At 30.5% G+C, this 27,889-nt stretch overlaps 3 protein-coding genes across 7 annotated transcripts; all 3 read right to left on the reverse strand.

Moving 5' to 3' along the window:
* Window positions 1-256: 256 nt before the first annotated feature.
* On the reverse strand, window positions 257-3,792 carry LOC106392049 (MADS-box protein SOC1). Of its 4 annotated transcripts, none has more exons than XM_013832828.3 (8): window positions 3,632-3,792; window positions 2,798-3,000; window positions 1,689-1,770; window positions 1,442-1,503; window positions 1,226-1,325; window positions 1,095-1,136; window positions 967-1,008; window positions 257-694 (listed from the first exon to the last, which is right to left on the reverse strand). In XM_013832828.3, the coding sequence occupies exons 2-8, from the start codon at window positions 2,977-2,979 to the stop codon at window positions 563-565; spliced, it is 642 nt and encodes a 213-aa protein (XP_013688282.1). In that variant the 5' UTR covers window positions 2,980-3,000; window positions 3,632-3,792; the 3' UTR covers window positions 257-562. The 4 variants fall into 4 exon arrangements, with proteins under 4 accessions (XP_013688282.1, XP_013688281.1, XP_013688283.1 ...); XM_013832827.3 differs by having other exon boundaries at window positions 3,494-3,766; XM_013832829.3 differs by having other exon boundaries at window positions 3,656-3,748.
* A 4,557-nt stretch (window positions 3,793-8,349) lies between these two features.
* On the reverse strand, window positions 8,350-10,966 carry LOC125585719. The gene is made up of 2 exons (XM_048755306.1): window positions 10,474-10,966; window positions 8,350-10,398 (listed from the first exon to the last, which is right to left on the reverse strand). Exons 1-2 carry the CDS (start codon window positions 10,798-10,800, stop codon window positions 10,213-10,215), a joined length of 513 nt encoding a protein of 170 aa, XP_048611263.1. The 5' UTR covers window positions 10,801-10,966; the 3' UTR covers window positions 8,350-10,212.
* Window positions 10,967-12,615: 1,649 nt separating this feature from the next.
* Window positions 12,616-16,257, reverse strand: LOC106394256 (lysophospholipid acyltransferase LPEAT2). 2 transcript variants are annotated; one of them, XM_048755307.1, is made up of 14 exons: window positions 15,669-16,257; window positions 15,044-15,224; window positions 14,892-14,951; window positions 14,577-14,740; window positions 14,438-14,501; window positions 14,281-14,349; window positions 14,089-14,184; window positions 13,956-14,000; window positions 13,776-13,846; window positions 13,635-13,701; window positions 13,501-13,551; window positions 13,303-13,413; window positions 13,168-13,215; window positions 12,616-13,084 (listed from the first exon to the last, which is right to left on the reverse strand). In XM_048755307.1, the coding sequence occupies exons 1-14, from the start codon at window positions 16,136-16,138 to the stop codon at window positions 12,956-12,958; spliced, it is 1,626 nt and encodes a 541-aa protein (XP_048611264.1). In that variant the 5' UTR covers window positions 16,139-16,257; the 3' UTR covers window positions 12,616-12,955. The 2 variants fall into 2 exon arrangements, with proteins under 2 accessions (XP_048611264.1, XP_048611265.1); XM_048755308.1 differs by lacking the exons at window positions 12,616-13,084; window positions 13,168-13,215; window positions 13,303-13,413; ... (5 more) ...; window positions 14,281-14,349; window positions 14,438-14,501 and having other exon boundaries at window positions 14,597-14,753; window positions 14,891-14,951.
* Between the last annotated feature and the right edge of the window lie 11,632 nt (window positions 16,258-27,889).

Here is a 27,889-nt window from a genome sequence, read left to right on the forward strand (position 1 = left end):
TTCTAGCATTTTAGTTGATGTGAATCTTAATGATTTTCTATTTTTTTCTTGCAAAACGATATTATTCAGTAGTTCTAGGGCGAGAATTTCAGTTCACAAATACAAATGTCAAAAATACAGGAACTAAAAATGAACTGGCTAAAAAAATTAGTGTCAATGCATTAATTGTTAAATGATTGTGAAGATGACACGTCAGCATACATACGCAAATTGAAATCAAAGTAAAGTTGTCACGTGGCAATATAGCTTGAACACATTAATAACAAATGGTTATTTTTTAATATAATGGGGATATGTCTATTCCTGATTTGGAGGGAAAAGCATTAATTGATGATACATGATAATAAAACTTGAAAATGAACAACAAACGTATAGACATCTAGGTAGGCAACTGTAGAAGAACATAGATACATAACACATGCAGATGAGTTTTAAAGAAGAGAGAGAGAGAGATGACAATAAGCAGCTTTAGAGTTTTGTTACTTGACCTTATACACTCACTGCTAAACCTTTTTACTTAGGGTTTCTTTTGCATTTTTGCTGTTGTCGGAAGAGTGCTTCTTCACTTTCTTGAAGAAGAAGGCAACCCAATGAACAATTCTGTCTCTACTTCAGAACTTGGACTACTTTCTTCGTCACCTCTTCCACTTTCTTGGTTCTTGCTCGACCAAACTTTGATTTCATGAGATCCCCACTGCAATAAAAAATAAGGGAAATAACTATAAATATTTATTTGTCTACAAAATTAATAGATGCAAAGAAGATCTAACAACACATAGAGGACCAAGGTCATGGCGATCATGGGACTACGTACAATAATGCGAATGTAATTACTAAGATTAACCAAGAACTACTATAAAGACTCCTAACCAAAAAGCCAAAATAAAGAACCAAACTTTTACTAAAAAAACAAATGAGGAACCCTAACTTGAGACCCTTAGGCGAAATTCGTTTATAGTATTGTACCTTTTCAGTGAGCTTCTGGTTTTCTGCAGCTAGAGCTTTCTCCTGCAAAAAATTTTTAGTTCCATTTGTTAGAAGCAAGCACAAGAAGATTATAAAGTTGTAATATTCCACTAGTTGAGTCTCTTTACCTTTTGCTTGAGTTGCTCAATTTGTTCCTTAAACAGTTGAGTCTAATAGAAATGAGCAATTAAGTTAGAATTATGAATCATTTTATAAGAATAATAATATGGGGATGATCTAAATAAATATGCATATATACCTTTCGTGCTCGAATGCATTTGACACTTTTCTCAAGTTGGGTCTCAATCTGCTGCAGCTCCTCAATCGAGCATGATCCTATGCCTTCTCCCAAGAGTTTACTAATTAAAGCAAGAATGAAACACTTAATTCGATCATACTCTTACCATATATATGACGTGTTTGACGTCTAACAACAGCAAAATTGCAAAGATACAAGTGTATGACATGTTTGTACCGTTTGGAAGCTTCAAGTTGTTCAATTTTCTTCATCATGTTTGCTGCTTCATGTTTCAAATGCTGTTGGTTATATCAACAATGTTATTGCATGTGATTGTTTTCAATATATGTCTAATAGTGACATTGAGAAGCTAATATGTGACATTGAGACTAGATACAGACTGTGATTTTTTTTTTCTTAAGCCATTTTGATCTTTGTACGTAAGTAGTTATATGAGAAACTGGTACACAAGATCATTATTAACCTGCATATTTTCTTCAGAAACCGGTTTGTTGCTGATTCGATCCTTGCTATGCGTCAGATAACGATCTATGGTATCTTGCATACTGTTAAAAACATAAATTCATCAGAGATTGAGTTAGCACAGTGTAAGAAACATATTCAATTCTCTGGAACTGGAACTCAAAAGCAGACAATTTAAGAGCATAAATTCTTTCTTAGTCAAAGTAATCACAAGACTTAATGACATGACTTGGAAAGCCTTGTCTATTTGGGGGTTTTTACGCCCAACTTTGGAAAAAAAAAGACATGTGAGTCTCTTTTCTTTATACTATTAAGTAGGTTGAGAGAAAGATGTACTTTCACAAATGCACAGATGGTCTGAAACATCTGATCAAAAGTAAATTTGGTTTCCCTTCTACTTAACACTACAAGATAATTAATTTCTCTCATTCTCTAAACAATCTATGTTAAGATTGTGGCTTGAGTATGGATGCTAAATCAGGTAGAAAACAGTAGGAACATAGTAAGCAACTTAATTGCATTATATTACGAATGATAATGAAATGAAGCATAGGTAATTTATCTATCAGGAACGATAAAACAATGTGCTAATCATCAGTTAGATAAACCCTATTTGCTGTAAGCAATAACGAAAAATATTAATTTCGCCAGACTATGTATCATTTCAATTCATAAGGAAACTAACTGCAACATAATTATGATCCTTAAATGAACCCAAGAAAGAATAATTGTAATACAAACTCGAGTTGTACGTGTGTGTGTGATCATGATCTCTAATAAGACTGTATATAACATGTCAAAAGTACTTGCTAGAGAGTTCTTTGGCATTTTAACTTTTATCATAACTCAAACTAAATATGACAGATAGATAGAGAGAGAGACATCTCAAACAATTAAAACAAGACGGTGTACTTGATTTTACTTTAGTAATAGCCTTAACATTGTAGAAACCAAGAAACTCATTTACACCCTCTCTAAGCAAACGTTTAAAGAGATGTAATTCCACAAAGAGCAAACAAATCAACAAATCCATGTATAAACCAAGAGATAATGTAAACTTTCTATCTCTATCTATTTCTCTCTCTGTAGAAGATTTATATGAAAACGTACTTGGAGCTGGTGAATTCATAAAGTTTTCCCTTAGGAGAGAAGATGATCAGAGAAACTTCAGCATCACAAAGCACCGAGAGCTCAAAGGCTTTCTTCAACAAACCATTCCTGCGTTTAGAGAAAGTCACTTGTCTGCTTGTTGCATTCTCTATCCTCTTCATCTGAGTTTTCCCCCTCACCATCTCTTACTCGTTTAATTTTTTCTTTCACAGAAAAAATATATATAAGATCTCTTTTTTAACTTGCAGAGAACATAAGATCAAGGGTGAAACCACCTCAATAACAAGATTATTCACTCACATAACACAATCCATTTGGAAAAGAAAAAAAAATTCACACACATAAAACAATTCATTTGGAAAAGAAAAAAAGATACTTTTTGCTGGGATTTTTTTTTGGTGGAAGGGGACTGATGAAGTCAACGAGAGATAAGATGATTAAGTACCCAAAAAGCAAACCAATCTAAAGTACAAATTTATATAGTTGATCTATATGGATTGCTTAAAAGGAATGAAATATGCAGCCTTTATTTTATTTTGTTATGGGGGTTAATTGAAAGATATGCAACCTTTCATCAGATTTAGCCTAAACAAAACAAAACAAAAAAACCCAGAAACAAAACATCAAATCGACCAAAATGAAAAAGATCCATCAGACTAATCAAAAAGTAGAAAATATCATTACAAAGAGATCTACCTGTGGCCACAAGGATTTAAAACCCTAACAAGAAGGTTTTAAGGAGATTAACGGAAGAGGAAATTAAGAAACACGATTATGCATAAATAGATAGATATAAGTATTGCAGGAGAGGCGACGAGAAGATGATGAACAAACTTGATTATCTGCGTAAGGAAAGACCTATTTATGGAAGTAGCAAAAGAAGTAGTAGTAGCAGCTTTCCTCGTTTCATCTATTTGTGTGTAATAAAAGAAACAAAAGACAAGACTCGCACACCCTCCTCTCTTCTAGATGTAGTTATGGTAATAGAGAATTAAAGAGCATTTTCAATGTAAAATCCTTTTTTTTCCAAAATATAGTAAAAAAAAATATAGAATAAAAATGTTTTAACTTTACTTTATTTTTTACTCTATAATAGAGTAATAAATAAACAAAATATAAATTATTTTATTTATGGAATAAACTCATTATGGAATAAGAAATAAAGTAAGATATTGTAGTATTTTTTTTACTTTATATTCACTTTTATTCTATTTTAGAATAAACTATAGAGTAAGGTTACAGATGCTCTGAATGATCCAAGTTCAAATCAATTCCACAATACCAAATATGTGTGACCACGTGGATATAATGTTATGATTTAGGACTAGACTCATTTGAACATGCAAAAATAAATTATATATGTGGGTAAGAGGGAGATACCCCGAACTAAAAATAATAATAATGTAGAACAATTTTTTTTCTTTTGGAAAAGTATTAAATATATATTAGAATAATAGCAAAAAAGGCTGAGCAAATAGTAAAATGTGTCGCAAATATGATGGTTGCTTCAAACCTCATCCTTTACTTATTTTGGAAAAAAGTCTTCAGAAAGACCAAGAAAGCATATTTTGAAATATATGGATATATTTACATACACATCTTTTTCCCTTCAAAATATCTATATTGATGGGATTGGCTGTCCAGGAATTTAAGAAGATTATAAAGAAAACTATTTTTGATTTTTAAGTGTGGACACAAACACTCTCTCGTACTTATATGCCCCACATGTAATTAATCTGAAAATAATGATATCAAATATCCAATCTTAAGAAATAATAATATAAACATTGTTGTGATTTTAAAAAAAAAAATTAAGATATACTAAAAAAATAATAGTATGGGTGTCTTAAATTTTTAATAATTCCATTAATATTTGTATTATTATTTTTAATGATTTTTTAAAAACCTCTTCCTCTTAATAGAGATTTCCTCTTAAATGGAATGCTCTAATAACTAGTAAAAATTAGATGTTCTTACAATCCAATGTGTTAGTTCAATTAATTCATATCTAAATCCAAAACTAGCTTCTAATAGTACTTACGACGTTCACATATTGTAAGCTATCTCACTTCAAATGCAAGTTCATCCTTAACTTTGGGATTTACTTTTTAACAAATAAAAGTTTGCGATACATCGATATATCATAACCATGATATAAAACCTATTCTACTAGAAGGTTAACGTCAAACACGTTTACTTAGGGGAAATTCCAATGTTTTGTGAAAATTTCTAATTTTATTGTAGAACCTTACATCTTTACTTGAATGATTAGTAAATTGCTACTGCAATTCTATATAGTTTGCCATGGTTTGTTGGTATTTTATTCACATTATAAAATGATATTGACCACATTACCAAAAATACGTATACCTCTCTACTCAAATTACTTGAGTTGCAAATAGAATGAGGCAATGCGTGTAGTACGACGTAGCGATGTGTCTAATTAAGAGACATTTGTAATATTTTCCACAGTCATAAACGAAAACGTAACTTTTGGGCAGTCATTCAAACGCAGCGGTTGCAGTTGCGTTTGCGGATGGTTGCAGTTGCGTTTGCGGATGGTTGCGGTTTCTAGTAGTTTTAAGAGATTTGTACGACTGGTTCTGAAGTTAGAAATTGGTACGTTTGCGGGATACTTATGACTGGTTTACTACCAAATGCAGTAGCGGTTAAATAATAAATTAACAATATTTATATTTATATAATTATAAAAATATCAAAAATCATAATATTATAATAAATATAAAAATTATATTTATAAAGTTATAGTTTTAAATTTTTTAAAAAATTATAGAAGATATTTTAATTTTAAAATTTTATAATATTAATTAAAATATAATAGATATATTTTAGTATTTTTATAATTCTAATTTAAAAATTTTATTGAATATTTTTATTTTGTATTTATATTTTTTTTTTTAAAGAAAAAAAAATTATTATCCCGCAACTGCAAACGCTGGAACCAGTTTTTGAATTTATGAGGTTTAGAGAGGTTTAAAACAGTTTAGAGCGATTTGAATGATTGTTGCAAAATGCCAACAACCGCTACCAACCGCAAAAACTGCATTTGCGGGTGGTAGCAGAAAAACCGGTTATATCCTTAGAAAACCAATAATGGTTTAGATAGTCGAACGTCTTATCTAGCTGGTGGCCCCAAAAAATATCCTTTTTTGGGAGAGAAAGTGGTTAATCGAAATCTACAGATTTATTTAGGGAGGACCGGACCACACAGGCTATTTATTTCGAAAGAACATCTTTTCGCTAGTGACTTAATATGTTAACCAACTTATATTTATAATTAAATGTTACCGACAGGTAGGCCTAGAACGAATCGGATATCCGGACAATTTTAAAGTATCCGGATCCGGATCCTTATCCGGCGTATCCATAATTTTACTATCTTTATCCGGATCCGGGGTTCTCGAATATCCGAGTGTCGGATATCCTTCTAAAAATTGTAATATCCGGCAGATATTCGGATCCAGATTTGGATCCTTAAAATAAATAAAAAATAATATTAATATATATAAAATATTAAAAATAATTTTAAAATTAAAAAATATAATATTTTTAATTATTTCTATGTATAATATTACAAAATTTACATAAAATTTATATATACTATTATAAAAATGAAAATATATTAAATAAAATTAATTTTTATATATAGATATTACAATTTTTGAAATAGTTATTAATAAAACTTACGGATCCGGATATCCGGACTAAAAAATTAAGATATACGGATCCGGATCCGGCTTCGACGGATCCAACATTTTACTATCCGGATCCGAATTTGACCTCTTCAGATATCTGAATTTTCGGATCGGATCCGGATCGAATATGAATCTCGGATAAAAGTCTCAGGCCTAAAAGTCTCAGACCTACCGACAGAGGATAATTTGTGGATATTTATTTTTGAGTTGTGCATTACTATATATATATTTGTAGTTTTGTGATTCCATTAGTTTAGGCATGTGTAACCAGGTTTGGAGTCCATGCTTACGCATTTTTTCAAAAACAATTCAGATTACAGAAACATAATCGTGACTAGTAAATACGAGCACTTCTTACTGGTCGAGATCAATAAGAAAAACTATACACAGTGAAGATATTCATCATATACGTTAGGAGATTGTAGTTCGTGTTCGTCCATTGCGATTGAAGTTAATTATGGTTCGGAATGCTCCGATTTTCTAGAAATGGTCTTACCAATAGAGATTGGCCTAAACCTAAAACTGAAACATTGATAAAATCTATTATGCATTTAGTCACATGTTTTTTTTATTGTCACTTACCATTAGAATAACAATTTCATAGTAATTTGAATCTAAAGATGTTAATTAACTTCCAAAATGGTACTAATCAATATTCACGACGAATGGTACTAGGAATTAGGAAAATCGTCGTTCAAGGTTTTTGTTTTAAATCAAGTTTTTTTTTTGCTAACCGAGTATCCTGGCCCCACCGAGATGGTCCAGACTAGAGATCGAAGTGAGCATGGACGCTGCCAGGACGTCATCATGTGGCTCACCGTGTAACGGTCTTCGGTTTGGGATGCTGCAGCCCATTTGTAAATTCCGTAGTGGCCAAGGTTCGAACCCAGGGACGGGCACTCCAGCTGGAACTCCCGTAGCACTGCACCAAAGCAACTTGGTTAAATCAATTTCTGTGAATCTTTTTGTAACTTACATATCTTTCCAACGTTTTTTAGGTCAAAATCTCTCAGAATCTTTCCTACTTTTGTTTATTTATTATTGTGGTTTATTCATTCGCAGTTTCGCACCGATCAATGGGAGCCATCCATCATGCATTTGTTTTGTAAAATTGATAATAGATGACAGAAAATTAGAAGAACAAAGAGGGCGTAGAATATTTGAAATACATCAACGTCGTCCGTACAGTCATTGTTACAAAGGTTAGCCAGTGATAATACGAAAACGCACATCCTACTTTTTCTAATGCTCCAATCAAAAACACCAAGACAAAAAATATAATTATTATTTATCAACTTCAAAGATAAATCGTGCTCCACACTTTGGTCCTAACCAGGGACCCACCATATTGCATATCTCAAAATAATAAATTCTAGAATATAGCAACTGTATGATCCTATTTTTCTTACCTCTTTTAGGTTAAATCTAATTTTCTATCTTTATATTCACATATGTATATGCCTATTTAGGTGGTTAAATTAGGATGTGAATACTATTGAGAAACTATGCACACAAAAAAATACTATTGAGAAACAAAAAGATGTATATACATATTTGTAATTTGTGACTGCGCCCCAAGAAAAAGGACAGTTGCATGTCCAGATACCTCATACCCATCCATAAGTTTCTACTGTTTATAACAATCTTGTGATTTCAGTTTGGTATCTCTTCAATGAATATCTATCCGATATCAATACAGTTTACTATGTAATTACTTTAAATATAAAAGAAACCACTGAACAAAAACACATGAATTTGAGTCACTTAAAACTTTTTGCAGAGTTCTCAATCCAATCATATACATATAAATTCGAGTGATATTTTTTTTTTTTTTGTAAAATAAAATTATTGTGGGTAAACTATTTATAGTGACTAATCTCACTCTGAAAGGCTCCATATCCAGGAAACCGCGAAGGATTTATTTGGAGAGGTATAGTACCACCGCGCCGACAGAGTATCGAACATGCGACCTCTGGCCGTCTATGAGAATCTCAAAGAACCACTAGACCACTTTGATATCTCGATATATTTTTTTTGGTAAAATAAAACTGTCGTGGATAAATTTTTTATTTTTTTTAAGGTGGTTTCACCTCTTTGTCTGGAACCCAAACATTGTAAATAGTATCTTCTAGCGCGAATTGAATCTACGTGGCGATAGTTACAATAGACAACCTATTTACAGCAGGCAACCTCTTTACCACTAGGTCAACTCAAAGTTGATGATATTTTTAAATCTTAACATGGTTGTTTTTGAAAACCATCACATATTCTCAATTATTTTGAACTAGCATGGTTGATAAATGTTATAAAGTTTTAAGAAATCATTCGTGATCTGATATGATGGATAAATCCGATCATAGTAACTAAATGTCTGGAATAAAAACCATTCGTTCTTTTTGATAAAAAGAAACCATTCGTTCAATAAGGTTTGAATGAACAAGAGTTAAGACCACATATACTTTAGCTTAAACGAAGTTCGTAGCTTATATGTGAAATGTAGTTTTGGCGAATCTTGTATCCCCGTCTTTGTTTAACATGTGGTCCCTTATACTAGTTTTAGTGGTGTTTGGCTCCGCTCTTACAAAGATTCAAATATCTGGATTTGATTTGGTAGTGCTTGTAACCACGCTACCAGGTGCAAGGACACCCATTACTGAGTAGTTGGAAGGCTAAATTACGATAAAATTGACCTAATAAGTTGCATGATCCTTGACCATGATATGGATCAAGTAACACGACCTTTCTCTCATGTCTTAAGAATCCACCTAGTCACATGCGGAACTCTTTTATGTTTGAACTGATCTTCTCTTTTTTTTTTTTTTTTTTTGTTAAATGATCTTCTCTTTTTCACAAATGTGAAAACGTAGAATAAAATAACATAGATATTTTATGAGAAATCGGCCAAAAAAACACTGAACTTTGCGGGAATTGCCAAAAGAAACCTGTACTCGAACCAGACCAATAAAACTCTGATCTTTTGTTGACTTTTTTAGTTAATTCACAAACTTACGGTTGACTAACCAAATTAACACACCGTTAACGGACAGTTAAGACAGTGTTAACTCACCGTTAATTACTGCCGTTTAGTGAAACTACGTCGTTTCATTCAGTTGTTTTGTTAAACGAGAAATCGGCCAAAAAAACACTGAACTTTTCGGGAATTGCCAAAAGAAACCTGGACATATGGGCTAGCCAATAAAATCCCGAACTTTTGTTGACTTTTCGGGTTTATTAAGAAACTTACGATTGACTGACCAGATAAACACACCGTTAACCGAGTTAACTGTTAATTAAGCGGACGTTAATTTTGGGTGTTAAAGTATACGACGTCGTTTCATCACTTTGTCTGATTAAAGAGAAACGACGTCGTTTATATAGCTGTGTTATTAAAAATATGTGTTTCCTACGGCTCGAACTCGTGTACTCGGGTTTAATGGTAGGGGTTTTTGCCACTGAGCTAGTGGACTTTGCAATGGATATACGAACACAATTTCTTTTATTCTTCGAATCCGAGTTAAAGACAAATTAATGAAACGACGCGTTTTACATTAACTTTTTAATTTAAAAGATGGGGTTCCATCGACTCGAACTCGTGCACTCGGGTTTAATGGTAGGGGTTTTTGCCACTGAGCTAGTGGACTTTGCAATGGATATACGAACACAGTTTCTTTTATTCTCTTTGAATCCGAGTTAAATGAATCAAAAAGAAACGACAGTGTTTTCTCCTCCGATTGGTATAAACCCTAAATGGGCGAAATCATAAATCCAGAAGAACCTATGTAACCTTAGATCTTTTCCACCTTTCCTCCAGTTCTCGTAGATATGGCGACAACACTGTCTATGCTCAGCTTCTGGAAGGAGGGTATGAACTGCTTTCACTAATCCCTACAAGATCAGAAAAAAAAAAATCAGAAACAAGAATCAAACATTCATTGAGTATCATGAAAGCAAAGTGTTTACCTTTTGTTTGTCAGACATTATAACAAAGCCGTTCCCATTTTCCAATCCCAAATCCAAGGCCAAACGCTTCACAAACCAATCCCAGTTTGCATCATTCTCTATCTCCACTACAGCCCAAGCAATAGGGACAATCCTATTGTCTCCATCTCTTCCAACCGCAGCCAACAACTGTCCCTTGATGTCCCATTTCAAAAAGGCTCCATCTAAGCCAATAACAGGCCTACAAGTCTTCTTCCATGCTTCCTTTTGTGCTTGGAAACACATGTAGAGTCTGTAGAACCGCTGCTTGGTTCCAACCGTGGCTCCTGGTATGGTTTCAATTTCCATGGTTGATCCAGGATTGCTCCTCAATATCTCTGCTTGGTAATCCCAGATTTTATCAAAATGCTCCTCACGGGTAATCCTTAGGGTTACGTTCAAACACGGGTTTCATTTTGTTTGATTGCAATCAAACACATCTTTTGATCAATAAAAATAAACATGTGTGATAACCTTCCGAAAAGTCCACTAGCTCAGTGGCAATACCCCCCTTACGACCACGAGTGCACGGGTTCGAGTCCAGGCAACAACAATTTTAATTAAGCAAAACGACGTCGTCTTGAGATTTTGTGTTTAACAAAACAACTGAATGAAACGACGTAGTTTCACTAAACCACAGTAATTAACGGTGAGTTAACACTGTCTTAACTGTCCGTTAACGGTGTGTTAGTTTGGTTAATCAACCGTAAGTTTGTGAATTAACTAAAAAAGTCAACAAAAGATCAGGGTTTTATTGGTCTGGTTCGAGTACAGGTTTCTTTTGGCAATTCCCGCAAAGTTCATTGTTTTTTTGGCCGATTTCTCATTTTTAATAACACAGCTATATAAACGACGTCGTTTGTCTTTAATCAGACAAAGTGATGAAACGACGTCGTATACTTTAACACCCAAAATTAACGTCCGCTTAATTAACAGTTAACTCGGTTAACGGTGTGTTTATCTGGTCAGTCAATCGTAAGTTTCTTAATAAACCCGAAAAGTCAACAAAAGTTCAGGATTTTATTGGCTAGCCCATATTTCCAGGTTTCTTTTGGCAATTCCTGAAAAGTTCAGTGTTTTTTTGGCCGATTTCTCGTTATTGACCAAGTAGAACATTTGCTATGTTTATAATTTGGGTTACTTTATAGTATTCAAAAATTTAATGTAAAGTAATTAAGGATATATGCTCAACGGATAGTGATTAGGATTTAAAAATGTCTGATAATGAGGGTTAATAAAAATAATCTAATTGGACAACGTAAAGAAAGAGAACTGATTTGGCCATTGGGGAGAGAGTTTGCACTTCCCAGTTGAGGTACCGACACATGTCGGGCACGTGGGGTAGAGGACATTCTCGTCACCTGTGGAGGGGACCACAGGGCGTGCTGTAAACCATCTTATGCTGTTTCATCCGACGGTTCTTATTCCATCTTCAGATTCTCATTGTCTCCTTTTCATGATAAACCAATGCTTGCGTCAGCTTTCCCCACCTGGGGCCGGACTATATGAATATAAAAATATTAATTTACAAAAAAAAATTTATTTAGAATTTTTGTTTTAAAATATATTTATTTTAAGATATGTTTTAAAATATATTTATTTTAAGATAAGAAAAATATTTGATTTTAGTGTATAGACATTAATTGTTATATTTTGAAATTTGATATTTATATTAATTTTATTATATTATTTGGTGTATATAATATATATTTCATAGAACTTAAATGTGGTTATAGATATAATATTGTTAAATCTTATCAAAAATATATTAAGTGTTAAAAGAATATAAAAATAATTTCAATGTAAATATAAAACAAATAATATAATAATAAATTACTACTTATATAAATATGTATACATATAAATTATTAATTTATAATTTTAATGGGACCATATATTTATATAGATTTTTTTAAAAAAAATATTATCTTATTATTTTATCGATTTGTGTTAAAATTTTGAACCGATCCAAGTTGAAACAGCGCAATTTATTAATTTATAGAGATTATTAATTCGTAGAAATGTTACTGTAATTAATCTTAATTGGGTTTATAATGTCCAATAGTTAACTACTAACGATTTTTTTTGTCAACAAACTACTAATGACTTAATTAAGAGTTTGAATAAAATAAGTCAAAAATAAAGAAATAACCACTGATACAATCAAATTCGGATGATACAAATACAGATAGAGCTTGCTCAGAACTAGAGGAGCAAACACCAAAGCGTTTTCTGGGGTACAAAACGGCACGCAGTTATAGTCCAAAACACAGGATGAGGGATCCATGGAGGAGGGGATAGGCCAAAAACATAGCAGCCCCTATCTTTGGTTTTGACATTTTTTTTTTTACAATCTGAAAAATAAATAAAGGAAACAAAAAAAGGTATATAATGATACCACAAAGACATGGTTGAATCATTGCACAGAATCACAAATCTTGGCCAGCTATTTTGTCTGTCTGTGTTATGTTGGGGACAAGATAGGGGCAAAGACAGGTATGAGCAGAGGGTTTCTTCTTAAACAGGACAAGAAGTCATCCTTGCTGATTCTTTGATCTTTGTCCTCGTCTAGCAAAAGGTACATCCCTTGTATCTGTAACATATAAACTCTCAACCGTTTAGCTACACATCTTTGGGTGTCAATTTCAATAGATGGATAAATGCATTAACACTTACCTCCTCCTTGTTTGAGTTTGGCATTGTGTGTTTCAGCACGTCTCCAAGCTGAGCCAAAGATAAGGAAGAAAAGTAGTAAGTCATAAGAAGAAACTCAAAAGCAAAAATGACAAAGAGGTCAAGAACTGAATCTACTTCTTGAATGGAGATAAAGCCATCTCCATCTGTGTCACAGTGAGAAAATGCTAGCTCGCATGTTTGCTGAAAAAGTGGCTGTGCCGATACATGAGCCGAGGCAAACAAGAACTGCAGACCAACCAACAGAAGAAGAACAAGGATAAGATTAAAGGGACTGATTACTAAGAATCTCTACAAAATGATCCCTGAAGGTACCTGTCTGAAAGTGATTGATCCAGCTTTCTCCACATCGATGAACCCGAATATCTACGTTGTATAAGTAACATTGTGAGGCATAAGAGCATAGGCATATTAATACACTAAGGCAAGAAAACATATTCATAACTGACCCCTTTAGAAAGAGTGCAAGGCTTCAGTCTTAGAACCCGAAGAAAGTCATGTAGAGTAACACGTCCACTGCAAAGAGGATAAAAGTTCTTGAAGGTTGTAACTTAGAAAACAAGTAACTTAATAGGACAAAGGTAAATTACCTTGAGTCCGGATTCATGGAAGAAAATGTATCCAAATACCGAACTGCCTCTAAACTGCTTATATGGAATAGCTGGAAGGAACAAAGACATAGCAACAGAATCAATAGGGATAAAAAAAAAATGAGGTATATAAGAAAAATAAATGAATAAAATTTGTGGCATTATAGAGAATAAACTTACCGACGCAACCTTGGCCATTTCAACCATGTAATTTGAGGGGTTTTCCTGCAACAAAACATTTTAAGATGAAATAAATGATTAACAAGATAAAATGCTATTTAAGAGAGGAAAAACACACATGAGCTGGACATACCAGCTTTAATTCAGTTGCTCTGTTCAATAGCATGAGGTCCCCATAAGAATGAGATGTTTGGACGACATTCAAAGACGTTGCTATTGCATGACTGGTCTGTATTCACAACTATACCATGAGTACTATTTTCCCACCAATAAAAAGAAGAGCAAGTGCATAAAAAAATAATCTCAATCTCCACCAAACACATACCTTCTGTGAGAGACGCACAGCATTCTGTTTTTGAGTGTCACTCGGATAGATTACTGGAAGGTATTCAACCTGTTTAATTCCCAAAAAATGATCCAAATAAGTGAAATACTAAAAAAATTACATAAAATGAAAAATCAATGAACTAAGCTTTTACTACCTCCATGAAGTTGTGAAACTGAGTGAACATTCTAAACATGAGCATCAACAAAGAAATATTCCCCCTGAAAAAATCTTACAAACATCAGTACTTTTTGGAGGAAGTAGAAAGTGTGTATACAGACAGGGAAGAGACTCACCAGGATTGATCAAAATGTACATGGGGGTACCGGACTACTACAGGCTGAATAGGGTAGCCTGGGATGAAAGCGCCGAGCTGGAAGGAGATAAGAACTTTCCCATTGGTAGTGGTTCCTTCAGGGAATAGCAGCAGACGGGGGAATCTATCGGAGGAGGCTTTTCTCTGTATTTACATATCCTAGAAAGCACATTGCGTATCAAATACAAAAAAACCATTTGAATCCTTTTCAACCACAAAATGGTTCACAGATCATGTGTTTGAATAAAGTTACTCAATCTAAGAAATTACGATAGATGCCACATAAACTCTATACCTTTATTTCATGCACAGCGTTCTTCCTTGATTCTTGTGAGAATCTATTAACATATATCACCTAAACATATTCAAAAACAAAAACTTTAGTGCAAACGACACACCAGCATCTTAAAACAAGTATGTACTATGTGTGCTAGCTATTTTGCTTACCTGCATTGCCCTGATAATAGTTCCAACAAAAGGGAGTGAATCATGCGACTCCGATGCAACAATGGTGGGTGATAGCTCATAGAAGAAGAAGATTGGTTCAATAAAAGAAACATGGTTTGACACAACAATGGGAGCAATATCCCTGCGAGCAGGTTTCCCTTTCCGTCGTATCCAATGATAACTGCAAGAGTAAGGAAGATCATTCAACACAAGAATCTATATATATATATATATAAACAGCATCATGGAACAAACTATCTAACACCATTGAAACCATTCACCGTCTTAAACCCACAACTAAAGTTTGCTTTTTAAAAAACTTAGTGTTCTAAAAATCGGTCTAGGGGGCGCCATAGAATCTGAACTAAACAGTTTTCTCAAACCGATTTTTTAAAATCAGTCTAGGCGTTTAAAAATTCGGTTTGGGCTCGCCTAAACATTAATTTATCTATAAGGCGTCTAACTACTGCCTAGGGACTTCAGAGATGAACATTATTAAACTTGTAGACTTCAGAGATGAGCAAAACTCTATATATCTTATAAACAACATCATGTAACAAACTATCTAAAACCTTTTAAAACCATTTCACCATGTGATAACCAAAGTTTCCATTTTTAAACTCACCCAAAGGAGAAGAGGATACATCTGGTGCAGATCCGAGTAACCCACATGATCCTACACCTCCAACAAGGCATAGGATTATGCTTATCTTTCCACCCAGCCAGCGCCAGCTTCGTCGCCACGTAACCAACAGCCAAGCTAGCACCAAAGATAACAAGCCGAAGCAACGCGATCGGGAGGCAAATCACGATCTTTATCGCCTCGTAGAGTCCGCTGACTCCCGGCGTATCGTTCCGGAACGGATCCACCGTCGTCGGGGGACATAGAACCGGAGGCTCGGCGTCGCTGAGGAAGCCGAAAGGAGGGTTGAGATGGTCATGTTGAAATCCACGTGGAACACGAGGTTGTTGGTTTTGGTTTTGTTGACCAGCGGAGGGATTATAGTCTTCTTCTTCTTCTCCGTCGTCGTGGATTGAGATGACGACCTCTGGTTGATGCTGGATCAACGGAGACGATAAATCGGGATCCGACATCCTCGGTGTGTCTGTCTGTAAAGAACACAGCGAGAGAGATTGGTCCACGCTTTGTGGTTGATGTTAATTTGTTTTGTTCCCCCCCCCCCAATAATCCTTTTTTTAGTGTTTGGTTAAAAATAATTTAATTTCCTTTATTAATACGGTAGTAGTCTATTTTAAGCTGATTTGATTTAACTCAAGCGAACAAATGTTTTTATTACAGCTGTAGTTTATTATTAAAAGCAAATCTATTATGGAAATAAACAATGTCATTACAAGGGGGCACGATAAAGTTTACGGTCAACGGAAGCAGATAATTTTATACAAGGATTATGAGTGATTGCACATGGATTCGGCATGGTCTGTCTTAAAAACTCATAAATAATCTCCAATAGGAAAAATATATTACTCCACCACTAGTATTTGATACTTAACCACTACTGGAAAAGAAAACTATTATATTTGCTTTAAAAGTTTTGTATATATTCCCACCATTTTATTTTAAGTGGTATTTTAAGATTTTTTCTAATATTTTAAATGATATTTCAAATTTCTCTATAAAAAAGCAAATGTAATTTGATATTTAAATACCATTCATATAATTTTTATTCATTGTAATTATTGTTTTTTTTAGGCAAACAAAATAAATCGAATAAAAAATCGTAATTTCTCAATCGGAGTGTAAGACTTTAAAAGCCAATTATTGAGGGAGTATATGCTTTATACCTTTAACTTTGTATTTTCCTTACTATAATATTATTATTTTTAAAATTAGTATGTCATACATCTGACTGGATATCCAAAATGAAAGAGATGGCGATGGATAATTTAATTAGTTTTTATTGATTTGGGGTCGTCAAATTAGGGAGATTAGCCCAATTGACATATGTGGCCGACATACCAATATAATAGCATGTGTCATACTATAACTAATACAAGATGATAATCCACATCCTGCATAGAATTGAATTATTTTAAAAATATATCGTACTTAGATATTATAAACAATATACATTATCAATGACTTTTTTTTACATTTTATTAGAAGTAAACATTCGAGTACCATTTGGTTTGATTCAGATCCTTGAGAATTTGGTTCGGTTCGGATCTTTGCGGACTTGGTTTGGATTTAGATTTGGATAACCTATTTAAATATTTTAAAAAATTAAAGTTCACATATACTTTAAATTTTTCAAAATCTAAAAATAATAATAATGTATAACATATAAATTTGAATAATGTATGCTAAAATACTTAAACTTAACATAAAAATTGATTTAGTTTAAATATTTGGATATGAAATCAATAGATATTTTAAGTATTTTAGGTATTATAAGTATCGTTTAGCTATTTTAAATATGTACTTATAACTATTTTTATATATTTCCAAGTATTCTGGACAATTTAAAAACGTCTTACATAGTTTGTATATTTTTTAGATATTAAATTTAATTCATGGCAAATGAGCATCGTTCAATTGTTTTATAAATTAATTTAGTAAAACTTTATATACTCCCTAAATTAGTGGACTAACCATTATAAAATCGATATTCTCTAAAGAAATTGAGACAACAAAGGTTTCAAACCTCTTTGACCATCATCATATATTAGTACAGAATGTAACTATGTATTAAAGTAATATTGTTATATTTTTTTAATTATTCTCAAAATTTATGTGTTAATCCCTATGAAAATATTGAATTTTACGTTAAACGCTCTATATACTTATACTGAAGCTTATATTTTTTTATTGTTGTATAAATTTTCTAACGATATTCTAAATTTGTATTAATGTATGTTAAACTCTCTTTCATGGTATATGAGAATCATTCTAAATTTTTATCAATTAATTACTAAAACTTCGTAATACTATATAAATCAGTGGAATAACCACTATAAAATCGATATTCTTTTGAGAAACATAGACAACAAAGGTTCCAAGCCTCTTTAAACATCATCATATGCTAGTGTACGATGCAACTATCCAATAAAAAATATGATTTTTTTCTCCAAATCTATGTATAAATTGCTACGAATATATTGAGTTTTACGTTAAACGCACTATATACTGAAGCCTATACATTTTAGTGTTGTTTTAAAAATTTAACCACATTCTACATTTGTATTAGTGTATGTTAAACTCTCTTTCATGATGCATGAAAATCGTTTTAATATTTTATCAATTAATTTAGTAAAATTTCATAATACTCCATAAATCGATGAAATAACCACTATAAAATCATTATTTTCTTGAAAAACGGAGACAACAAAGGCTTCAAACCTCTTTGAACATCATCATATGTTAGTGCATGATGCAACTATGCATTAAAACAATATTGTCGTATTTTTTGAAATTTTCTCAAAATCTATGTGTTAGTACAGGGGGTAACTATGTATTAAAGCAATATTGTTATATTTTTTAAATTTTTCTCAAGATCTATGTGTTAACCCCTACGAAAATATTGAATTTTACGTTAAACGCTCTATATACTGAAGCTTAAATTTTTTATTATTGTTCTAAATTTTCAAATGATATTCTAAATTTGTATTAATGTATGTTAAACTCTCTTTCATGGTATATGAGAATCATTCTAATTTTTTTATCAATTGATTAGTAAAATTTCATAATACTATCTAAATCTGTGGAATAACCACTATAAAATCAATATTCTCTTGAGAAACAAGATAAACAAAGGTTCCAAGCCTATTTAAACATCATCATATATTTTTACAAGAGGTAACTATATATTAAAGCAATATTGTTATATTTTTTGACCTTACGAAAATATTGAGTTTTATGTCAAACGCTCTATATACTGAAGTTTATATTTTATTATTGTTCTAAATTTCCTAACGACATTCTAAATTTGTATTAATGTATGTTCAACTCTCTTTCATGGTATATGAGAATCATTCTAATTTTTTTATCAATTAATTAGTAAAACTTCATAATACTATCTAAATCATTGGAATAACCACTATAAAATCAATATTCTCTTGAGAAACAAAGACAACAAAGGTTCAAAGCCTCTTTAAATATCACCATATGTTACTGCAGGATGCAACTATCCATTCAAAAAATATTGTCATATTTTTTGAATTTTTCTTCAAATCTATGTACAAATTGCTATGAATATATTGAGTTTTACGTTAAACGCACTATATACTGAAGCCTATACTTTTTAGCGTTGATTTAAAAAATTTAACCACATTCTACATTGTATTAATGTATGTTAAACTCTCTTTTATGATGCATGAAAATCGTTTTAATTTTTTATCAATTAATTTAGTAATACTTCATAATACTCTCTAAACCGATGGAATAACCACTATAAAATCACTATTTTCTTGAAAATCGAAGACAACAAAGGCTCCAAACCTCTATGAACATCATCATATGTTAATGCATGATGAAACTATGCATTAAAACAATATTGTCGTATATTTTGAAATTTTCTCAAAATCTATGTGTTAACAACCCCTACGAAAATATTGAGTTTTTGGTAAATACTTTACATACTGAAGCCTATAATCTTTAGTATTTTTTTTAAATTTCTGACCATATTCTACATTTGTATTAATGTATGCTAAACTCTATTTCACGGTAAATGAGCATCGTTAATTGTTTTATAAATTAATTTAGTAAAACTTCATACACTCCCTAAATTAGTGGACTAACCATTAAAAATCGTCATTCACTAGAGAAATGGAGACAACAAAGGTTCCAAACCTCTTTGAACATCATCGTATATTAGTACATGAGGTAACTATGTATTAAAGCAATATTGTTATATTTTTTGAATTTTTTTCAATATCTATGTGTTAACCCCCCCTACGAAAATATTAAATTTTACGTTAAACGTTCTATATACTTAAGTTTATATTTTTTATTGTTGTTCTAAAGTTTCTAACGACATTCTAAATTTGTAGTAATGTATATTAAACTCTCTTTCATGGTATATGAGAATCATTCTAATTTTTTTTATCAATTAGTTAGTAAAACTTCATAATAATATCTAAATCAGTGGAATAACCACTATAAAATCGATATTCTCTTGAGAAACAAAGACAACAAAGTTTTCAAGCCTCTTTAAACATCATCATATGTTAGTGCAAGATGCAACTATCCATTAAAAAATATTGTCATATTTTTTTAACTTTTCTCCAATTCTGTGTATAAATTGCTACGAATATATTGAGTTTTACGTTAAACGCACTATATACTGAAGCCTATACTTTTTAGTGGTGTTTTAAAAAATTTAACCACATTCTACATTTGTATTAATGTATGTTAAACTCTCTTTCATGAAGCCTGAAAATCTTTTTAATTTTTTATCAATTAATTTAGAAAAACTTCATAATACTCCCTAAATCGATGGAATAATCACAATAAAATCACTATTTTCGTGAAAAAAGAAGACAAAAAAGGCTCCAAACCTCTTTGAACATCATCATATGTTAGTGCAGGATGCAACTATGTATTAAAACAATATTGTCGTATTTTTTAAATTATCTCAAAATCTATGTGTTAACCCTTATGAAAATATTGAATTTTACGTTAAAAGCTCTATATACTGAAGCTTATATTTTTTAATTGTAATATAAATTTTCTAACGACATTCTAATTTTGTATTATGTATGTTAAACTCTCTTTCATGGTATATGAAAATCATTCTAATTTTTTATCAATTAATTACTAAAACTTCATAATACTATCTAAATCAGTGGAATAACCACTATAAGATCGATATTCTCTTGAGAAACAGAGACAACAAAGGTTCCAAGCCTCTTTAAACATCATCATATGTTAGTGTATGACGCAACTATCCATTAAAAAATATTGTCATATTTTTGAATTTTTCTCCAAATCTATGTATAAATTGCTATGAATATATTGAGTTTTACGTTAAACACACTATAATCTGAAGCATTTACTTTTAAGTGTTGTTTTAAAAACTTTAACCACATTCATCACATGTTAGTGCATGATGAAACTATGCAATAAAACAATATTATTATATTTTTTAATTTTTTTCAAATTCTATGTGTTAACCTAACCACTACGAAAATATAGAGTTTTACGTTAAACGCTCTATATACTGAAGCTTATATTGAGTTTTACGTTAAACGCTCTACGAAAATATTGAGTTTTAACCCTGTTTCATGGTACATGGAAATTTTTATATTTTGTTTATCAATTAATTTAGTAAAACTTCATAATACTCCCTAAATCGGTGGAATAACCCCTATTAAATCGCTATTCTCTTGAAAAACGGAGACAACAAAAGCTCCAAACCTCTTTAAACATAATCATATGTTAGTTCAGGATGCAAATATGCATTAAAACAATATAGTCGTATTTTTAAAAAAAATTTCAAAATCTATGTGTTAACCCCTACAAAAATATTGAGTTTTTGATCAATGTTTTATATACTGAAGCCTATAATCTTTAGTGTTGTTTTAAAATTTATAACCACATTCTACATTTGTATTAATGTATTTTAAGCTGTTTTTCTTGGTATACGGGAATCGTTATAATTTTTTTATCAATTAATTTAGTAAAACTTCATAATACTCCTTAAATCGAGGGAATAACCACTATAAATCACTATTTTCTTAAAAAAACGGAGACAACAAAGGCTCCAAACCTCCTTGAACATAGTCATATGTTAGTTCAGGATGCAAATATGCATTAAAACAATATTGTCGTATTTTTTGAAATTTTTTCAAAATCTATGGGTTAACCCCTACGAAAATATTGAGTTTTAGATCAATGTTTTATATACTGAAGCCTATAATCTTTAGTGTTGTTTTCAAATTTATAACCACATTCTACATTTGTATTAATGTATTTTAAGCTGTTTTTCTTGGTATACGGGAATCGTTATAATTTTTTTATCACTTAATCTAGTAAAACTTCATAATACTCCTTAAATCGAGAGAATAACCACTATAAATCACTATTTTCTTAAAAAACGGGGACAAAAAGGCTCCAAACCTCTTTGAACATCATTATATGTTAGTTCAGGATCCAAATATGCATTAAAACAATATTATCGTATTTTTTGAATTTTTTTCAAAATCTATGTGTTAACCCCTAGGAAAATATTGAGTTTTTGGTAAATGTTTTATATAATGAAGCCTATAATCTTTAGTGATGTTTAGAAGTTTATAATGATATTCTAAACTTGTATTAACGTATGTTAACTCTCTTTTATGGTATATGAGAATCATTATAATTTTTTTATCAATTAATTTAGTAATACTTTATAATACTCATTAAATCGATAGAATAACAACTATAAAATCACTATTTTCTTAAAAATCGGAGACAACAAAGGCTTCAAACCTCTTTAAACATCATCATATGTTAGTCCAGGATGCAAATATGCATTAAAACCATATAGTTGTATTTTTTGAAATTTTTTCAAAATCAATGTGTTAACCCCTACGAAAATATTGAGTTTTTGGTAAATGTTTTATATACTAAAGCCTATAATCTTTAGTATTGTTTTAAAATTTCTAACCACATTCTAAATTTGTATTAATGTATTTTAAGCTCTTTTTCATGGTATATGGGAATCGTTATCATTTGTTTATCAATTAATTTAGTAAAACTTCATAATACTCCTTAAATTGAAGGAATAACCACTACAAAATCACTATTTTCTTAAGAAACGAAGACAACAAAGGCTCCAAACCTCCTTGAACATCATCACATGTTAGTGCATGATGAAACTATGCAATAAAACAATATTATTATATTTTTTAATTTTTCTCAAATTCTATGTGTTAACCTAACCACTACGAAAATATAGAGTTTTACGTTAAACGCTCTATATACTGAAGCTTATATTGAGTTTTACGTTAAACGCTCTACGAAAATATTGAGTTTTAACCCTGTTTCATGGTACATGGAAATTTTTATATTTTGTTTATCAATTAATTTAGTAAAACTTCATAATACTCCCTAAATCGGTGGAATAACCCCTATTAAATCGCTATTCTCTTGAAAAACGGAGACAACAAAAGCTCCAAACCTCTTTAAACATAATCATATGTTAGTTCAGGATGCAAATATGCATTAAAACAATATAGTCGTATTTTTAAAAAAAATTTCAAAATCTATGTGTTAACCCCTACAAAAATATTGAGTTTTTGATCAATGTTTTATATACTGAAGCCTATAATCTTTAGTGTTGTTTTAAAATTTATAACCACATTCTACATTTGTATTAATGTATTTTAAGCTGTTTTTCTTGGTATACGGGAATCGTTATAATTTTTTTATCAATTAATTTAGTAAAACTTCATAATACTCCTTAAATCGAGGGAATAACCACTATAAATCACTATTTTCTTAAAAAAACGGAGACAACAAAGGCTCCAAACCTCCTTGAACATAATCATATGTTAGTTCAGGATGCAAATATGCATTAAAACAATATTGTCGTATTTTTTGAAATTTTTTCAAAATCTATGGGTTAACCCCTACGAAAATATTGAGTTTTAGATCAATGTTTTATATACTGAAGCCTATAATCTTTAGTGTTGTTTTCAAATTTATAACCACATTCTACATTTGTATTAATGTATTTTAAGCTGTTTTTCTTGGTATACGGGAATCGTTATAATTTTTTTATCACTTAATCTAGTAAAACTTCATAATACTCCTTAAATCGAGAGAATAACCACTATAAATCACTATTTTCTTAAAAAACGGGGACAAAAAGGCTCCAAACCTCTTTGAACATCATTATATGTTAGTTCAGGATCCAAATATGCATTAAAACAATATTATCATATTTTTTGAATTTTTTTCAAAATCTATGTGTTAACCCCTAGGAAAATATTGAGTTTTTGGTAAATGTTTTATATAATGAAGCCTATAATCTTTAGTGTTGTTTAGAAGTTTATAATGATATTCTAAACTTGTATTAACGTATGTTAACTCTCTTTTATGGTATATGAGAATCGTTATAATTTTTTTATCAATTAATTTAGTAATACTTTATAATACTCATTAAATCGATAGAATAACAACTATAAAATCACTATTTTCTTAAAAATCGGAGACAACAAAGGCTTCAAACCTCTTTAAACATCATCATATGTTAGTCCAGGATGCAAATATGCATTAAAACCATATAGTTGTATTTTTTGAAATTTTTTCAAAATCAATGTGTTAACCCCTACGAAAATATTGAGTTTTTGGTAAATGTTTTATATACTAAAGCCTATAATCTTTAGTATTGTTTTAAAATTTCTAACCACATTCTAAATTTGTATTAATGTATTTTAAGCTCTTTTTCATGGTATATGGGAATCGTTATCATTTGTTTATCAATTAATTTAGTAAAACTTCATAATACTCCTTAAATTGAAGGAATAACCACTACAAAATCACTATTTTCTTAAGAAACGAAGACAACAAAGGCTCCAAACCTCCTTGAACATCATCACATGTTAGTGCATGATGAAACTATGCAATAAAACAATATTATTATATTTTTTAATTTTTCTCAAATTCTATGTGTTAACCTAACCACTACGAAAATATAGAGTTTTACGTTAAACGCTCTATATACTGAAGCTTATATTGAGTTTTACGTTAAACGCTCTACGAAAATATTGAGTTTTAACCCTGTTTCATGGTACATGGAAATTTTTATATTTTGTTTATCAATTAATTTAGTAAAACTTCATAATACTCCCTAAATCGGTGGAATAACCCCTATTAAATCGCTATTCTCTTGAAAAACGGAGACAACAAAAGCTCCAAACCTCTTTAAACATAATCATATGTTAGTTCAGGATGCAAATATGCATTAAAACAATATAGTCGTATTTTTGAAAAAAAATTCAAAATCTATGTGTTAACCCCTACAAAAATATTGAGTTTTTGATCAATGTTTTATATACTGAAGCCTATAATCTTTAGTGTTGTTTTCAAATTTATAACCACATTTTACATTTGTATTAATGTATTTTAAGCTGTTTTTCTTGGTATACGGGAATCGTTATAATTTTTTTATCAATTAATTTAGTAAAACTTCATAATACTCCTTAAATCGAGGGAATAACCACTATAAATCACTATTTTCTTAAAAAAACGGAGACAACAAAGGCTCCAAACCTCCTTGAACATAATCATATGTTAGTTCAGGATGCAAATATGCATTAAAACAATATTGTCGTATTTTTTGAAATTTTTTCAAAATCTATGGGTTAACCCCTACGAAAATATTGAGTTTTAGATCAATGTTTTATATACTGAAGCCTATAATCTTTAGTGTTGTTTTCAAATTTATAACCACATTCTACATTTATATTAATGTATTTTAAGCTTTTTTTCTTGGTATACGGGAATCGTTATAATTTTTTTATCACTTAATCTAGTAAAACTTCATAATACTCCTTAAATTGAGAGAATAACCACTATAAATCACTATTTTCTTAAAAAACGGGGACAAAAAGGCTCCAAACCTCTTTGAACATCATTATATGTTAGTTCAGGATCCAAATATGTATTAAAACAATATTATCGTATTTTTTGAATTTTTTTCAAAATCTATGTGTTAACCCCTAGGAAAATATTGAGTTTTTGGTAAATGTTTTATATAATGAAGCCTATAATCTTTAGTGTTGTTTAGAAGTTTATAATGATATTGTAAACTTGTATTAACGTATGTTAACTCTCTTTTATGGTATACGGGAATCGTTATAATTTTTTTATCAATTAATTTAGTAAAACTTCATAATACTCCTTAAATCGAGGGAATAACAACTATAAAATCACTATTTTCTTAAAAATCGGAGACAACAAAGGCTTCAAACCTCTTTAAACATCATCATATGTTAGTCCAGGATGCAAATATGCATTAAAACCATATAGTCGTATTTTTTGAAATTTTTTCAAAATCAATGTGTTAACCCTACGAAAATATTGAGTTTTTGGTAAATGTTTTATATACTAAAGCCTATAATCTTTAGTATTGTTTTAAAATTTCTAACCACATTCTAAATTTGTATTAATGTATTTTAAGCTCTTTTTCATGGTATATGGGAATCGTTATCATTTGTTTATCAATTAATTTAGTAAAACTTCATAATACTCCTTAAATTGAAGGAATAACCACTACAAAATCACTATTTTCTTAAGAAACGAAGACAACAAAGGCTCCAAACCTCCTTGAACATCATCACATGTTAGTGCATGATGAAACTATGCAATAAAACAATATTATTATATTTTTTAATTTTTCTCAAATTCTATGTGTTAACCTAACCACTACGAAAATATAGAGTTTTACGTTAAACGCTCTACGAAAATATTGAGTTTTAACCCTGTTTCATGGTACATGGAAATTTTTATATTTTGTTTATCAATTAATTTAGTAAAACTTCATAATACTCCCTAAATCGGTGGAATAACCCCTATTAAATCGCTATTCTCTTGAAAAACGGAGACAAAAAAGCTCCAAACCTCTTTAAACATAATCATATGTTAGTTCAGGATGCAAATATGCATTAAAACAATATAGTCGTATTTTTAAAAAAATTTCAAAATCTATGTGTTAACCCCTACGAAAATATTGAGTTTTTGATCAATGTTTTATATACTGAAGCCTATAATCTTTAGTGTTGTTTTCAAATTTATAACCACATTCTACATTTGTATTAATGTATTTTAAGCTGTTTTTCTTGGTATACGGGAATCGTTATAATTTTTTTATCAATTAATTTAGTAAAACTTCATAATACTCCTTAAATCGAGGGAATAACCACTATAAATCACTATTTTCTTAAAAAAACGGAGACAACAAAGGCTCCAAACCTCCTTGAACATAATCATATGTTAGTTCAGGATGCAAATATGCATTAAAACAATATAGTCGTATTTTTTGAAATTTTTTCAAAATCTATGGGTTAACCCCTACGAAAATATTGAGTTTTAGATCAATGTTTTATATACTGAAGCCTATAATCTTTAGTGTTGTTTTCAAATTTATAACCACATTCTACATTTATATTAATGTATTTTAAGCTGTTTTTCTTGGTATACGGGAATCGTTATAATTTTTTTATCACTTAATCTAGTAAAACTTCATAATACTCCTTAAATTGAGAGAATAACCACTATAAATCACTATTTTCTTAAAAAACGGGGACAAAAAGGCTCCAAACCTCTTTGAACATCATTATATGTTAGTTCAGGATCCAAATATGCATTAAAACAATATTATCGTATTTTTTGAATTTTTTTCAAAATCTATGTGTTAACCCCTAGGAAAATATTGAGTTTTTGGTAAATGTTTTATATAATGAAGCCTATAATCTTTAGTGTTGTTTAGAAGTTTATAATGATATTCTAAACTTGTATTAACGTATGTTAACTCTCTTTTATGGTATACGGGAATCGTTATAATTTTTTTATCAATTAATTTAGTAAAACTTCATAATACTCCTTAAATCGAGGGAATAACAACTATAAAATCACTATTTTCTTAAAAATCGGAGACAACAAAGGCTTCAAACCTCTTTAAACATCATCATATGTTAGTCCAGGATGCAAATATGCATTAAAAACATATAGTCGTATTTTTTGAAATTTTTTCAAAATCAATGTGTTAACCCTACGAAAATATTGAGTTTTTGGTAAATGTTTTATATACTAAAGCCTATAATCTTTAGTATTGTTTTAAAATTTCTAACCACATTCTAAATTTGTATTAATGTATTTTAAGCTCTTTTTCATGGTATATGGGA

This window comes from Brassica napus, chromosome C4 (genome assembly GCF_020379485.1).
Source record: "Brassica napus cultivar Da-Ae chromosome C4, Da-Ae, whole genome shotgun sequence".
Taxonomy (NCBI): domain Eukaryota; kingdom Viridiplantae; phylum Streptophyta; class Magnoliopsida; order Brassicales; family Brassicaceae; genus Brassica; species Brassica napus.